Source organism: Denticeps clupeoides, chromosome 7 (assembly GCF_900700375.1).
Source record: "Denticeps clupeoides chromosome 7, fDenClu1.1, whole genome shotgun sequence".
Taxonomy (NCBI): domain Eukaryota; kingdom Metazoa; phylum Chordata; class Actinopteri; order Clupeiformes; family Denticipitidae; genus Denticeps; species Denticeps clupeoides.
In genome coordinates this window covers 19,771,171-19,786,958 of record NC_041713.1, presented here as the reverse complement: position 1 = coordinate 19,786,958, position 15,788 = coordinate 19,771,171, and the positions used below count along the sequence as shown (strand labels likewise).

General features: G+C 46.8%; 1 protein-coding gene across 3 annotated transcripts; it reads left to right on the top strand.

Moving 5' to 3' along the window:
• Nucleotides 1-604: 604 nt before the first annotated feature.
• fbxl20 (F-box and leucine-rich repeat protein 20) lies at nucleotides 605-13,799 on the top strand. 3 transcript variants are annotated; one of them, XM_028987093.1, is made up of 16 exons: nucleotides 2,757-4,924; nucleotides 5,063-5,109; nucleotides 5,253-5,314; nucleotides 6,256-6,310; nucleotides 6,546-6,620; nucleotides 6,732-6,826; nucleotides 6,923-6,991; nucleotides 7,102-7,197; nucleotides 8,081-8,207; nucleotides 8,376-8,450; nucleotides 10,006-10,136; nucleotides 10,219-10,279; nucleotides 10,366-10,410; nucleotides 11,122-11,178; nucleotides 11,786-11,998; nucleotides 12,311-13,799. In XM_028987093.1, the coding sequence occupies exons 3-16, from the start codon at nucleotides 5,253-5,255 to the stop codon at nucleotides 12,416-12,418; spliced, it is 1,269 nt and encodes a 422-aa protein (XP_028842926.1). In that variant the 5' UTR covers nucleotides 2,757-4,924; nucleotides 5,063-5,109; the 3' UTR covers nucleotides 12,419-13,799. The 3 variants fall into 3 exon arrangements, with proteins under 3 accessions (XP_028842925.1, XP_028842927.1, XP_028842926.1); XM_028987092.1 differs by lacking the exons at nucleotides 2,757-4,924; nucleotides 5,063-5,109 and adding an exon at nucleotides 605-882; XM_028987094.1 differs by lacking the exons at nucleotides 2,757-4,924; nucleotides 5,063-5,109 and adding an exon at nucleotides 1,572-2,306.
• Nucleotides 13,800-15,788: the final 1,989 nt, after the last annotated feature.

Genomic DNA, 15,788 nt, shown 5'->3' with positions numbered 1-15,788 from the left:
CCTAAACAAAAGTTCTTGTTTTTCGTCCATTCACAACATGAGTTTTACTTCAGTGTCCATATTTGAAAGCTTAGTTGTGGCGTAGCCGCGACCAGGCGGTGTTAAAAACTACTTTATTCTTCATGTCGGGCCGAACAAGAAATGATATAAGCCGACGGAAGACATGTCTGGCTGGGATGTGCTAAAGGCTGAAATGGATGCAACTACCTAAATAAACCGATGTAAATGCCGACCGCCACGTCATGGTCTCCCCCACCCCGGGAATTTCGACGGCCCTCCGTCAAAACGTGTCCACGGACGGATGTAATGTCTGTGCGGGCCGTGACGTGGCCGGGGTCCTCCTCGGCCCTCGACTTGTTTATGTCCGTAAAACGCTCAGACGCGACTGTCACCAGGGAGTCGCGTGTGCAGAAAACGCCACTTCGGTCCCCCGACGCGGCGTAAACATGTCACCGGCGCATAAATAAATGGCCGCAGTTTAGCGCGGCGATCCGCCGACGTATATTTGATTGCCTGCGTGTGTGTGTGTGCGTGCGTTTCCTCGTCGGCCAGACGCGGGCGAGTAAACAGCCGAACGCGCGTTCGGATCGGGGGTGGGGGGGTGTCGACGGAGGAGGGGGAAGAGACCCGTGGCGGGGACGGAGATAAGAACCAGGCTTCGCCCGCGGTCCGGGCTCCAGCGGCCAGCCTGCGCGATCGCGTCGCGGTTCCAGGAGGAGGAGACGGGAAGAAGAAGAAGAACCCCGCGGCGGAGCCCCGAGTCGGTGGCATGATCGGCGCGGACGCGGCGCCTCGCCTGTAACCACTCGAGTCGGGCTCGGCCGCCGTGCGCCGTCCGCGATGGGGAAGGAGGTGAACGGGGTGTCGCGGAGCCGCTTCGAGGTGAGCGCGGCCGACGGGCGCCCTGTTTGTCGTCGTTTTGTTGGGTTTTTTTTTTTCGGCCTCCGGGTTACCGAGTTAGTCGGCGGCTTCCGCAGTCAGCAGTTGGGATTTGGGTCAAACATCCCGCTCCCGCAAAGCGCGAATTCACGTCTAATTTCGCCACGACAGTCACGGTCCACCGAGGCGTTCATCTCGGCGTCATTTTTTTATTAGAGAGCTGGGATCGCGTCGCCTTCTGCTTCTTTGTGACATCAAAACAAAGACAATGGGACAAACGTGTCTCGCCCCCACCAAAAAGCCAGCACAGTTTCACGCGTGTTTAACACACGAACGCGACATTTGGGGTGTCCGCCTCGTCCGCCCGTGCTCTGCCGTTTTTATTTGGGGGGGGGGACATGGACGGCGGAGGCCGCCGCGCCGCGTCCCGGGACCCGGTCCGCGATCCCCGGGCCTCACGGCACCCACGGTGGGCTTTATTTCGGAGCGGAGTGGCCTTCGTGGCGGTTGTCGCGTAGCCTGGGCCGCGGTGAAACTTTGTGTCGCTAACTCGCCGCGTCCCGGTGAAGGGGGTCGAACCCGAAACCGGACAAAACGACCAATGCAACCGACGTGTTGTGTTGTGTGCGTGTGTTGCTCGTTGACCGAGTGCGTGTCATTGCTGGGCTGTTGTTTAATCCCCGGCTCGGCGGCGTGGGATTTGCGTGCTTTTATTTATTTTTAACGGCGCAACAGCTGACGGCGCCGCGGATCCGGGCCCGAGAGCCCGGACCTCCTGGCCCGGACCCGGCGGAGCGGCTTCATCGCCGGGACGCGGTTTACTTCTTTTTTTTATTTTATTTTATTTCCTCCCGGCTGTAATGCATCGGTTGCGGGAAGGCCGCAGTGCGTCGCCAGGCGCTTTTCGACTTCGACAGACATTCGGGTGGATCCCGGACTCGAGCGAGTTTCCGCAACAACAACAACAGCAACAAAAAAAGTGTAACAGCAGAAAAGTGTTGTGTCGTGGCTCGTTGTATCGGTCTGATTTCACGGTCCCCCTCGCCGTGTTGTGTGTGTGCGCGCCTGTGGGCGAAACAGCGCCCCCTGCCGGCGTTTCTGCAGCACGCCCACTACACACGGCGCAGGAGCCCAGATTTCTGCTTTCTCCTGGCTACGAAAATGTAATCGTCCACTACCCGAGCACCGCGGAATTCAAAACCGTGATTAATTTGGCAAAAAAACAAAACAAAAAAAAAACGGAGCTCTGCACGAACGCGGCGGCTCCATTAAAAACGGGAACGACCGTGGATCTTTTAGAATGCAGAGCCGCGCATCTCGACGGAGCTGGAAATATTCGCCGACGCCGCCAGAGAGCTCTTTGCGCGCTGACGATCTAGTGTTTCGTTTTATGCGCACACGACACCCTGTCCGCTCGAAATTAACAGGTGGGCGTTAATGTATTATGCATGCATGCATACGCGCATATTCCAACTGCACACAACACGACAATACGAACGTGATGCATTATTCAGTGGTGTAAATGACACATTATGTGACCTGACCGTGATGTATGTAGTGCCATGTTTGCGTTTCACGGCGTGGGGACGCAGTGGCCGTTTGGATATCCAGCCGCGCAGCGCAGTGCTGCAGCTATAACAGGATCCTAATAATATGAATAATTTAAGACATCCCCCCCCCCCCAGATCCCACGTCACGCAGGTTGAAGCAGGAGCGGGACGGCGCTCCGAATTCGCCCCAGATCCGAAGGGCCTGTGCGTTCCGCCTGACCCCGCTTCAACCGCCGTGTTTACGTCTGGCCGCCGCTGCGTGCGCGCACACGTGTGCGGCGCGGCACCGACGTGCTTATCGAGCGCAGCAAGCCGACTGACAGCAGGGCCTGGGAATGTGGGTCCCGGGCTGGAAACCAGACGCGGTTTGGTCGTTTTGAAGCCGAAATGAAACGCTTGAGACGTTAAAAATAATGTTGTAAATTATGGAAGTAACGCTGTAAAGAGGTGGTAGCGTGTGGTAATATGGGGTTATCCAGGTAGTGGGAACGCGTTGCCTTTCATTGTAGTGCGGTGCTAAAGGACTTGTGTGGATTGGGCCGGGAATAACCGGTACAGCTCTGCTTTATCATGGTCACTGTAATTCACATGCACAAAAGCGCTCTCGGTGGGGATGTTTTATAAAAAAACAAACGATAATTCAATCCAGTTGACTGCGAATATGGCTCATATTCCACCGCAAGGACGGTTCTTGTCGGCCATTGCTCCGTTAATGTGCCGTGTCATCGTTTTTTTTCAGGCGTCAGTGGCCCACCCAGCTGTGGACTACAGAGGACCAGTTGGAAATAAACCAACATGGCAACAAAAACTCTGGCTGCGTTAACAGTGGGGGGGCTTCTGGATGCGGGGGTCCTGCACTGTCGGCTTGCCAGTCACCGTTGTGGAGATGGGCGAAATACAGGCTTGCCAGGTGGTTAGTCCTGGTCTGGGTGGCTGACTGGCATCGTTTAGCTGGTTTTGCAGGTCCGGACGGCGGTTCCGGTTTGTTGTTCTCAGTGCGATTCGTTGAGTGCCGTGAATGATTCGGTCTGAATCAAATTCCTGCTGGCGCCTGTTTGAGTGTGAGGCAGGCGTGCCGAATTTTTTAACGCCTTAACCCATCACCACAGACAGCTCCTATTCATTATTAGTGTACGTAAGAGTACATGGAGTGAATACATGGAATGTGTCTCATAATCCACCTGTTGAGGAGTAAAGTGAAGAATGAAACTTGAGACACTTGGATGTTTATATTTGCATCTCTAAGGTTGTGAGTTTGTGTCCCGGCTCGGACCTTGTGCGCATGGAGTGTATTTGCTCTCCCCAGGTTGGTGTCCTCCTGGCTCTCCGGTTTCCTTGCACTGTCCAATGGCACCTACACTAGATGTATTGGTGACTGTGAACTGTCTGTATACACACACGCATGCACGTCCGGTGTCCCAGGGTTGCTCCAGCAACCACAACCCGAGTAGGACTAGGCAGTCTTGGACAGTGAGTGCATTAGGTGAAATGCCAAGAAAACACATGAATTTTTTTTATAGTGGTCTTATTGGTCCCCTAATAATGTATCTGAAGTCTCTTTATGAAGTTCAGCCGTGGTGCAGAATTACAGCCGCTTTAAATGCTAATGAGGAGGAGAGAGGCGGGACGAGGAGGAAAGCGGCCTATAGAGGTTGAGCGGGCGTTCACAGAAATGACATCAGCAACATCATTCACCCTTTTACAATGTTTGGCGCAAACGGAACTAAACATTTGTGCTTACATCCAGTCACGTGCAACTGCAATGCTTCAAACGTTTGGAAACCACGACGGTCGGTGGAGATAATGTTTTAGGGGAGGGGTGTGAAATTCTCTGGGCGGACAAAGCATGTGAAATGGGAGGTAACCTTTGACGAAGGTCCCCATCCGGTTTCGAGCCACCAAGGTGCCACTGAGCAAAGCACCGTCCCCACACACTGCTCCCCAGGCGCCTGTCATGGCTGCCCACTGCTCACCAAGGGTGATGGTTAAATACAGAGGGCACATTTCCTTGTGTCACTGTGTGCTATGCTGCAGTGTTTCACAATCGCTTCTGGGTTTGAATGTACTGGTTTTGTCTCTGTACAGAATAGCTGCAAGGTGTGTGTGTGTGTGTGTGTGTGTGTGTAGTGATCCCAGCGTTGGCGTTCCACACCTGTTATGGCGAAATCGATTCGAAATGTTCTAAATTGCAACAATGCGATTTTGCACCCTCAGGCTCTGCTCCATCGGTTAATGTCTGGGTTGCTGCGGGTTACACGTGCGCTGGGTGGGCTGGAACCAGTCCGTCACCGAGAGACTGGAGCGTTGGGGACGCGGTCAGAAGAGACGCTGCGGTGGGGAGAGCAGGCCTGGGCGAGCGACGCTCTGTCCGGAGCGGCGTGCAGCTTACCGTTCCTCTCCAGAATCAGCGAGTGGCGTTCAACGGAACCCTAACGGTCAGATTGTGAAAGTGTTTCGGATTCGGCACCGACTTCCGCTCCATAGGAAACAATGGGTTTCAGGGCAGAGCGCAGCGTATGTTGTTCGGCCTGAAAACGGCTGTGGGCCGCCCCCTGTGTCCAGTCACTTTGCGTTGATGTCCCTGTGTGATCGACTGTCATGATTGTCACCAATCAGATGTGTCCCATGTTAAAGCCACGCCCACTTAAACTCAAGCTAGCACACTCGCTCTCAGCTCCTGGTATGCTAGTTGCGTATTCCGTGTTTCAACATACGGTTATTTTTTTTATGCTACAGCTCCTCTCGTAGCTTGCTGTGCACCTCGGGTGAAATGATCTGGTTGAAGTTGTTTATTCTTTTTTTTTTTCTTCTTTTCTTCATCAGATGTTTTCAAACAGCGACGAGGCTGTGATCAATAAAAAGCTGCCCAAGGAGCTGTTGCTAAGGTAACGCATGTGTGTGTATTACGGTGCTGCCGTTTCTTGTTAAGCCTGATTTGATTATTATGCAACTCATCTTGCCCGTCAAGCGCAGTAATCAGACTGGCCAGCCGACCTGGATGGTGGAATGCCGTCCACTGACAAGAACAGGGTTAAAAAATACACACGCACACACACATACACACTCAGTTAATTTATGTCTTACTAACGATGTACACAAATGTTATGTAGTAGTGCACCCGGCAAAAGGAACCAATTTGCATAAAGTTGGACCCAATTCCGTTATGGCCTTAGTCGATGCGGCACTTGCCATCACCATTGCTATTAACACTAATCATTTTGTTAGTAGGCTTTATAACATTTAATGGGTTTAACGAATTTGCTAGCTTGATTCTTTAAAAAAATTGAACCTGCCCAAGAACTTGCTCTCTGGTTCACCTCAGCTCTGTTGGCACTCATGTCTGAGTGATTAGTTGCATTAAGACGCCATTTATGCCAATTTAATATATAGCCCCAAGAGAGCCTAAGTAAATACCCATCCAGTTACGCGATTTAAAGGGTGCGGATGATTTAAAGAGTCAAACGAGAAGAACATTGATTGCATCAGGGGAAAAAAATGACTGAAATGCGTTAATGCGTTTGCTTTGACGGCTGTACTTCTACAGAGAAATTCTATCCGAATGTGGCTTGTATGAGTCATGTGTGCCTAGTTGGTAAGTAGTGACTGCTGTGATCAGTGTAGTCATCACCTCTGCACAGCCCGGCCACATATTGACAAGCTACTTCAGTAGATCTCTCGGCAATCCTTCAGGAATCTGAGGGTCTGGCTGTCCAGACTTCATTATTTCCCCCCATTCGTTATTCATTCTGCTTATTTAGAGCGAACTCTCTCAGTATCCGGTGACCATGGCAACCTGGACCCTAATCCATCATGGTCTGTTTTCCAGAATCTTCTCGTTTCTCGATGTGGTGACCCTGTGTCGCTGTGCCCAGGTCTCCCGGGTGAGTTCATGTGTATTCCACTGTTTAGGTGAAACAGACACCGTCCTGCCTGAAGGTTGTGGCGTTGTACTGGCGATTGTGAAATAAAAGCACACATTACCTCACACAATAGATTCAGTAAAATCAAAGCAATGAGATGGGCAGGATCTGGGATGGTGGATTGGCCTTCCTTGATTGTGCTTAGCGTAAATGGGATTGTGTGATGAAGTGTCCTTTCTTTTCCTTGCCTCTCCAGTCGTGGAACGTGTTGGCTCTGGATGGCAGTAACTGGCAGCGCATCGACCTCTTTGACTTCCAGAGGGACATTGAGGTCAGAGAGACACGCCCACCGCACTCATTCTATCCATTGTCTGCTTGCACAATTACTGTGGTGGATGCGCATTCTCTCTTTTGACACTGTGTGTGTGTGTGTGTGTGGCAGGGTCGTGTTGTGGAGAACATTTCGAAGCGCTGTGGGGGATTTCTGCGGAAGCTGAGTCTCAGAGGGTGTCTGGGAGTGGGAGACAGTGCTCTCAGGTGAGCATGTGAGCGAGGGAGGTGAGGACGGAGACGTGATACTGTTCCTGGTGCTCCTGGCTGTGGTGGATGTTAAACTGCGCTGTTTTCTTACAGAACCTTTGCCCAGAACTGCAGAAATATTGAGCTGCTCAGTCTGAATGGCTGCACCAAGATTACCGACAGGTGTGTGTGTGTGTGTGTGTGTGTGTTTCTGTACTCAACTGTACCGATGCTGCAACTGGATCCGATCAAGTTGTTTTTTGACGAATGCAACTCTGTTTTTCTCTCTTCAGCACATGTAATAGCCTCAGTAAGTTTTGTCCCAAATTGAAGCACCTGGATCTTGCCTCCTGTACCTCAATCACCAACCTGTCACTCAAAGCTCTCAGGTGAGCAGTATACTCCCAAGAATAATGGGGCAAACATGCATAATATCAATCATAATATAATATGTGCATTATATCACACTTCTGACCAGACATTTTGATCATGGTAGAAAACTGTATTGATACATAGTTATTGTACAGTTATGGAAGCAACATAGTCAGTAAACTGTAATTAAAGAAAAATATAAATGATAATGTTTAAACTAAAGCAAAGACACTACAGCTTGAACAAAGTTCCATGAATATCTGCATCATATTTTGCAAAACCAGCCCACACCTTAATGAAATATATTCTATCCATTGTGGAGCTTGCCATGGCTGTGTCTGTTGTGGCCAAGTTCACAATGCTGATCAGTTGGCTGCTCCCTGCGTATTTAAAAAAAAAAAAAAAATCCTGTGCATGGTTTGGATATTTCATAGACTATTTTGTAAGTGGAGAGTCCGAATTGGCAGCCATTATTTAAAAAAAGCAGAAAATCATGTGGCACTTTGTATGGTTCCTCTTAAGCACAGTTACACATCCTCAGCCAATACCCATAAACACAAATACAAACCTAAGATGTTTCTATTTTGAATTCTGATTCGTCTTACACTCTTACATTTTTATACACTCTTGTTGTACATTATTGTCGAATTGTAATCAATATTGTCCTAAAATAAATACTTATATAATACATGTGGTGCTTTACAGCTGATTACACCAGACTCTGTTTTTAGTGTAATACTGCTATTATCACCATATTTAATGGTTGACAATATGAATGTAATCATTCCAATTACAGACTTGTCGCTGAGCCCTTTGTTTCACCTAGTATCCTTTTAACTTGTTTGCAGGTGACTAACGTGTGACACTTTCTTTTTTGTGTATGTGCGTGTGCTGACACAGTGAGGGCTGTCCCCAGCTGGAGCAGTTGAACATCTCCTGGTGTGATCAGGTCACTAAGGATGGCATTCAGGCCCTGGTGCGCTGCTGTCCTGGACTGAAAGGCCTCTTCCTGAAAGGCTGCACTCAGGTACCACTCTTACTAGTGGGTGTTGTCAAGATCACAACACCACAGCATCTCACAATATCGCACTCCCTCTCCTGTAAAGATTAGATTTGCAGCATATTATATCAATATTAAATGCATATTTTACTGTATGTTTTCCCACCTTCCGTCTCTGTCTGACTCTGTCTCCAGTTGGAGGATGAGGCCTTGAAGCACATTGGTGCTCACTGTCCGGAGCTCATCACCCTCAACCTGCAGACGTGTTCGGTAAGCAGCTGCTGTACGCCACACTCAGTACAATTGCTGGATAAACACATACTGTAGTTAAACTGTTCACTCTTGTCTGTGTGTGTGCTTCATTAAAGTCCCTTTCTTTGTATATGTTGAATGATTGATTGAAAATATGCTGGTCATATTTTAATTAAATGAATTAATACAAGAAGAACAAGGCCCAGATATTAACTTGTCAATTTTAATATGAAGTCTAATCATTTGAAAATCCTTTGAATGTGCACTTTTTGGTAAATCTAGCAACCATTCCTTCAATGAGACATGATCCCGTGTTAGTGCCGACATTACAGATGGTGTAAACAGATCCTGCTTTTGTCATGTTTTGCTTGACGTTCTACCTGAACCACAAAAATATTCAGCAGCGTCAGCTATTTAAAGAACCATATCTCTAAACATTACTGTGTAGGTGCTTTGTAGAATTCTTGGGTTTTCTCATGCAGTTTCATTGGCATTATCAATATATATCCAGGTTTTTCAAATAATGTGAAGTCAAATTTATGTATTGGGTTTTGGGAGGATTTTTTTGTACTACCAACTTAGAACTGGCATCCCGTCCTAATATTATTAAATAGTAGAGGTGTGAACCTTCACTGGTCTTACCATTTGATTCAATTACGATTATCGATGCCTTGATTTATCAATGCATTACGATGCATTCCATCACTTCTTCTACATTACTTCACATTATGTTTTCATGAGATGAGAGTTAAGGCCTCATTCACATGAACGTCTGAACCAGGTGTTTTTCTGGTGTTGATACATGGTAAGATGATACTATTGAATTAAATCTCTAAAATCCACTTAAAATCACTGCTATAATCAACCTGTCCTCCATCTTGGTTTCAGAGCTTTGTTTCTATTGGTGGTGCGACAGTTCATCACAGTGCGCAGGTCAAAGTTCAACAAAATTTTACTCTTTACTTTATAACGTCTGTTCTTGTGGATCTGCGCTTTGACTTGAAGTCAAGTTCATGGCACACTTTCTGAGGTTGGAATACCAGCAGTAGGTTCCAGAACTCTCAATTCATGCCATTTGTTGCCCTGGATTTAATATCAAGGTATATGTATGGTTGGGTTACAATTGACATGGTGTATTGATAATCATCATCATCATCATCATAATCGATTATGTTCTGCACAATGATGAATCATCCACGTCTGCATCATGATTCATTAATTATGAGACACCCCTATTTAAGGTACTAGGAATTGTTTTCATGTAATTTTCTCTCTCACTATCATTTTGGCCTGGTCGAGGTGACCCTTGCTAATCTGCCTCTGTATAGTGGGTTCTTCTTTGTGACTGTGAGGTTAGACAGAGGGGGGGGGTTCAGTGTATGGAGATGGGGATAGATGACCTCGCTGTAGCCGACATAGCTAATGTTGTGTGAAATCGGGCTGGCCAAAACACATTTGTTTTCCTGCTTTGCTTTGACACCCAGTTAACTTCTCTCTTCTAAATCCTCTACTCTCTTTTCTCTTTCGCTGTGTGTGTATCTGTGTCTGCACATATATGTGGAATTCTGAATAGCAAATCACGGATGAAGGTCTGATCACGATCTGTCGAGGGTGTCATCGTTTGCAGTCCTTGTGTGTTTCTGGCTGCGCAAACATCACAGATGCCATCCTCAATGCACTGGGACAGAACTGTCCCCGACTCAGGTACTTTACACACTCACATTATTACAGTACACATGTGATCTGTAGCAGCACCTGATCGGTCTGCATGTTCGTTCTCTTCTAGAATACTAGAAGTGGCTCGCTGCTCCCAGCTCACAGACGTAGGCTTCACCACACTAGCGAGGGTGAGTCTGCCGGCGCTCTCAGACACACACAAGCCTGAATGCCGAGCTACACTGTTACAGATGACTACTGATTGTTCTGCTTGCAGAATTGTCATGAGTTGGAAAAGATGGATTTAGAAGAATGTGTCCAGGTGAGTGTAGAAGGACTACAACACATCTCTGTACGTCTTGTGCCAGCAAATTAATTTATGAACTCTGAACCTATCCTGTATCTGGTACCAAGGCCATAGTCCAACAAGTTGCAAGGGTGGGCCTCCATGGATCAAATATTTTTTGTACACACGCTTTGCACATGCACCCAACTTGAGCCACAAGAAATCATGGTTCATCAGACTAGGCCACATATCTTGCATCACACCGTGGGACATTTCCAATGCTCATGTGACCGCAGTGTTTGGGGATGGGGTTGTGTGATTGATAAGTGTCTGTAGTTCTTTGCATTGATGACTCCATTAATGCTGACCAGATCCCAAACTCCAGCCCCGACTTCAAAAGAGCTTAAGCAGTACATCTTGAAACCCCAGTCTGCTTTAATTCCTGATTTGGGAAACCTTGCTGATGCAGTATAACTACCGTGTGTCTTGTTGCTGTTTTCAGTTTTGATGTAGTGATCTGTCATGAAACTGTTCACAACCTTGCTAGCACAGTTTGGCTGCTCCCCATTGGGCTTCAGTGGAAAGCAAAAAATTATTTAGACGGGTGTTCTCTCTTTTTTTTTTTTTTCACCTCTGCCTAAACTTTTGCGCAGTTCTGTATATCAGTCTGAACAGAATGAATGGATTTCAAGTGCAAATTTACATTCCATTCATCTGTATTCTGTTTCTCTCTGCCTCCTATTTTAGATAACAGATGGCACGCTCATCCAATTGTCAATTCACTGCCCTCGTCTTCAAGTTCTGGTGAGGAGACAAAGCTTATTCTGGATGCGTGTGTTGGGTTTTCTCATTCATGATTAAAGAAGCATTCAAAGGCTTTTCTAAAACAATGCCAAGCAAACAAGACTTTTTTTTTTTTGGTATAATTTCACACAGTGTGTCTTTGAATTCTGAATAACACGGTTCTCAGCTCCACTGTGGACTCATTTCAAGAACAATTTTTTGCCCATGCCTAATTGCCATATTACTTGTTATGAAATTCTGGTTTCTACAAGATAAATCCTATAATGAATTCCAGTAAATATCAAAAATTTAGATGGCATGCAATAATTCCAATTGTTTTACCCTAAACTAATAAAAACAATATGCAGGGAAGTTTAATGTGAACGTATGTGGTGGTGATTACTGAAAACTGAATCCATGTCCATGAACATATTCAGCAATCCATTCTTTTACATTATATAAAACATAAACATTTTCTGAGTACTTTGAGAATAATTTGTGTTGACTCTGTTTTTGGTTTGACTTGTAGCTTGTCTTGATTTCAGTAGGGTTCTAGACCGGATTAAAGGACTGTTAAAGGACTGTAAATAAAAGAGCGCAGCTGACCGCTCTGCTGTGTTCGTCCCAGAGTCTCTCCCACTGTGAGCTGATAACGGATGACGGCATCAGGCACCTGGGCAGCGGGCCGTGTGCTCACGACCGGCTGGAGGTGATCGAGCTGGACAACTGCCCTCTGATCACGGACGCGTCCCTGGAGCACCTGAAGACCTGCCACAGTCTGGACCGCATCGAGCTTTATGACTGCCAACAGATCACCCGCACTGGCATCAAACGCCTGAGGGTGAGGCAGTGGCTGTGTGCGTGTGTGTGTGTGTGTATATATGTATATACACACACACACACACACACACACACACACACACACACACACACACACACACACACACACACACACACACACACATATATATATATATATATATATATATATATATATAAAACCTGCATCATCTCTATTTAAGGATATGTGAATATCCCAATATAACAATATTTAACACTATATATAACAATCCCAGACAAAAACAAAACTATAATTTTTAGGAATTTTTGAACTCCGTAAAGTCTGTGTCCCTGTCTCTCTTTGCCAATGCAGACGCATCTGCCCAATATCAAAGTCCACGCCTACTTTGCTCCTGTGACTCCTCCTCCCTCGGTCGGTGGGAGTCGCCAGAGATTCTGCCGTTGCTGCATCCTGCTATGATGTTACCATAACAACCACCCCAACCGGATAATGTAACCCTGCCCCCGCCCCGCCCCACCTCCCCAACCCCAGGTGCACATAGTGCTGAGTCCCTTAAGAAGCTGCTTACAGAGTGAGAGAGGGGGAGGGAGGGCAAGAGTGAGAGAGCTGGAAAGAGAGCGCGCACACACACACACACACAAACCCATACAGTACAAATACACACACACACACACTCACACTACATGTCCCCCTTTGGCTCTGTGACGGACTAAATGAAGGTAGTTGGGCTGAGAAACACCCAGCATGAACGTGGCTGCAGCAGCTCTCATGTGGGAGCTGGTATGTAGAAATAATCCACAGGAAGCACCACAAAAAGTTTGACCTTGGGCATGTTGGCAAAGGAGGGTTCTGAAGGAACTCTGTCCCCTCCCCGTGGGGCTGATCAAATGAAGTACGGTTCTCTGCGACTACCTCCGCCGGTGTGTGGGGCAGCATGTGGAACGCTTCGGAACCACTACCACTTTACTCATTTCAACCACTGGCTCCCACTGGCAGCCCTGGTGTCGTTTACGGCAGCTGAACTGCCTTTTACTTTACACTACCACACCTTACACACAGACTAGACACTTGGAGTGTGCTAGCTGTGTGTTTTCCTCCCGCTGTGGCAATGCTTTGCATTACTGCCTTGATGCAGAGATCCAGAACCCCAACTGTGTGAATATCTGTGCACGAAAAACACACACACACACACACACACATGTAGAAATGCACAAACACACCCTGACATTCTGTACAGTGTACAGTACATACACACACACACACGACCAATGAGGGTCTCCCGTCACCCCTCGCCACTATTTCACATCTCCCTTCGTTTCCCTTTCGTCTCTCTTCAACTCTCGCGCCCCCTCTCGCTCTCTCAGGCTCAAGATTATATTTGAAGGCTTCGTCGGCCTTCAGGAAACAAAGTAGACTATTTTTCTAAAGCATCAAGACTTTGAGAAGGGACCTTGCGAAAGATGCCAAAAGATGCATGATGTTACAAGCGTAGTTTTCTAAGAAAAAAAAAAAAAAAAAGTCTTTACGCGGACACGCTGGAGGGGCTTCGGTGCGGAGGCAGCCAATGGCGGCCGGGTTGAGCAGAACTTCTCAGCCGCGGGAGGAACCGAACCGGACGGAACTGGACTCCCGCGCGGACGCTGTCACGAACGCACACACGCGGTGAAGACACGTGACTGGGGAGAGCGGCGTGTGTGCGTGGACCTGAAAATCTCCGAACTTGGGGCTCAGGATACGCAACCTGGCCCGATGTGACTGATTATGAGTTTTAAAAAAAAAAAAAAAGGACAGTATAAAAAAATAAAAGTTATAAAATAACGTAAATAAATACATACATGCGTACATAAATACATCATTACGGTAGGACTTGTGTTGGATTCTCATCACCACCGTCTTGGATGCGAAAGCTGGAGGATGGAACACTTGATGCCGAGGGGGAAAAAAAACAATCAAGTTTTTGTTTTTGATGAGTTTAGTTTTTATTTAACTTTTGTTTCAGCAGGTTATTTGTTCGTTTGAAGCTATGGGAACTTATGATGGTTGGACGTGTGTGTGGTTAGAGCGACTTTATTAGAGGATGTGTGTATACACACACTCACACAGAACCCGTGTAACACACTTTTGGATGATTGGGCTGGTGCAGGTCAGGGTTTTGTGACCGGATTAGCTCCTTCCCTGCTCTTGCTCGCTCATCTGTCTGCACTTCGTTGTTCTGCTGACGTTTAGTTGGTGTGTGTGTCTGTTTTTTTTTTTCTTTTCTGGTTCTGTTGTGTTCCCTTTCAGTGGATCCAGTTGGCCAAATGAATTCTGTTTCATACTTCATCTCTGGCACGATCAGATGAGATAAATGAAAACACATGAACAGATATGGAGTGAGTGTGACTGTGTGTGTGTGTGGGTTCTGTAATCATCTGTTCGATGTGTCAGGGGCTTGTGGAGAAGTTAGGAGTGTGTAGATGAAAGCTGGTATCTGTTGATCTTTCCGGAACCCCATCTTTGTATGACGTAATTGCACTTTCCTCAAATTCAGTTACAAAGCAGAATTGTGATTTATTCTCAGTCTCACACACATACACATTTCCCCACCTATACACACACTGATTCTGACACTCACACAGTCATACATAATTCTCACACACACACACACACACACACAGGCTTATGGGCTAACCTCGCAACTGCTGAGGGAGAAATACACCCGTTGTCTTTTGGCTAGATGGTGTGATGTCCAATATGTGTGTTGTCCAAACTCAGATTTTCACTCCGACCCCTGACCCCCTTTGCCTCCTGGTATCTTGGTTCATGGAGTAGATTGGAGTTGTGTGTGTGTGTGTGTGTGTGTGTGTGGGGGGGGGGGGGGTTGGGGAAGAGTCGGACGGGCTTCTCTGGATCAGTCTGGTTCAATGTGCATTCTGACCCTGTGTGTTTTTAGGGGGACATAAGAGACCTGAGGATGTGTATCCTGGGTAGTCTTTATCCTTGGGGGAAATATACAACTTCAATTTTGACAATGACTGTAGTTGTTATAATTACTGTAAATCTCTTTTTTTTTTTTTTTTTTTTTTTACAATTAACGGATATAAATGAATCTGTATGTATGAATAAATATATAACTATATTATTAAGAGGTGTGTGTCATTTTGCTACAAGGACATCTTGATGGAATCAGATGTGTATGTGAAAGTGAAGTGATCATTGTGAAACAATGCAGCACAGCACACTGTGAAATGTGTCCTCTGTATTTAACAATCACCCTTGGTGAGCAGTGGGCAGCCATGACAGGTACCTGGGGAGCAGTGTGTGGGGATGGTGCTTTGCACCTCAGTGGATCGGGATTTGAACCGGCAACCTTCTGATTAGGGGGCTGCTTCCTTAACCGCTAATGATAAAGTGAAGTGATTGTCACTTCACTGGGCTAGGCCACCACTGTGTGTGTGTGTGTGTGTGTGTGTGTGTGTGTGTGTGTGTGTGTGTGTGTGTGTGTGTGTGTGTGTTCAGATGGAGTGTAATGAGAAAACAACCTTTTTTTTTTTTTTTTTAATGTACGGAAAGCTGGGTTCTGTCTTATGGAGACGGTATTTGCAGATTGGGTCCCAGTGAACCAAATGACCAATTACAATAATAGACTTAAATCACTTATGTAAATCCCTCTGGATTAGAGCACCTGCCAAATGCTGTAAATGAAAAGTAAATGTATTTCTCAGTCTTGGGCCTCGGAGACCAGCTGGCAGATTTTTATTTTTTATTCCAGCCCAAATGGCTTGCGTCCTCCCACAGTCATTGTTAAGATGTAAAGACACGCCTTCACACTTCTTCAAGACTGAAAACT

Coding starts and splice junctions, on each gene's coding strand:
- fbxl20 (XM_028987092.1), top strand. CDS start 841: ATGGGGAAGGAGGTGAACGGGGTGTCGCGGAGCCGCTTCGAG. Junction 5,315..6,255: donor CCCAAGGAGCTGTTGCTAAG/GTAACGCATGTG, acceptor TCTGTTTTCCAG/AATCTTCTCGTTTCTCGATG. Junction 10,411..11,121: donor ATTTAGAAGAATGTGTCCAG/GTGAGTGTAGAA, acceptor CTCCTATTTTAG/ATAACAGATGGCACGCTCAT.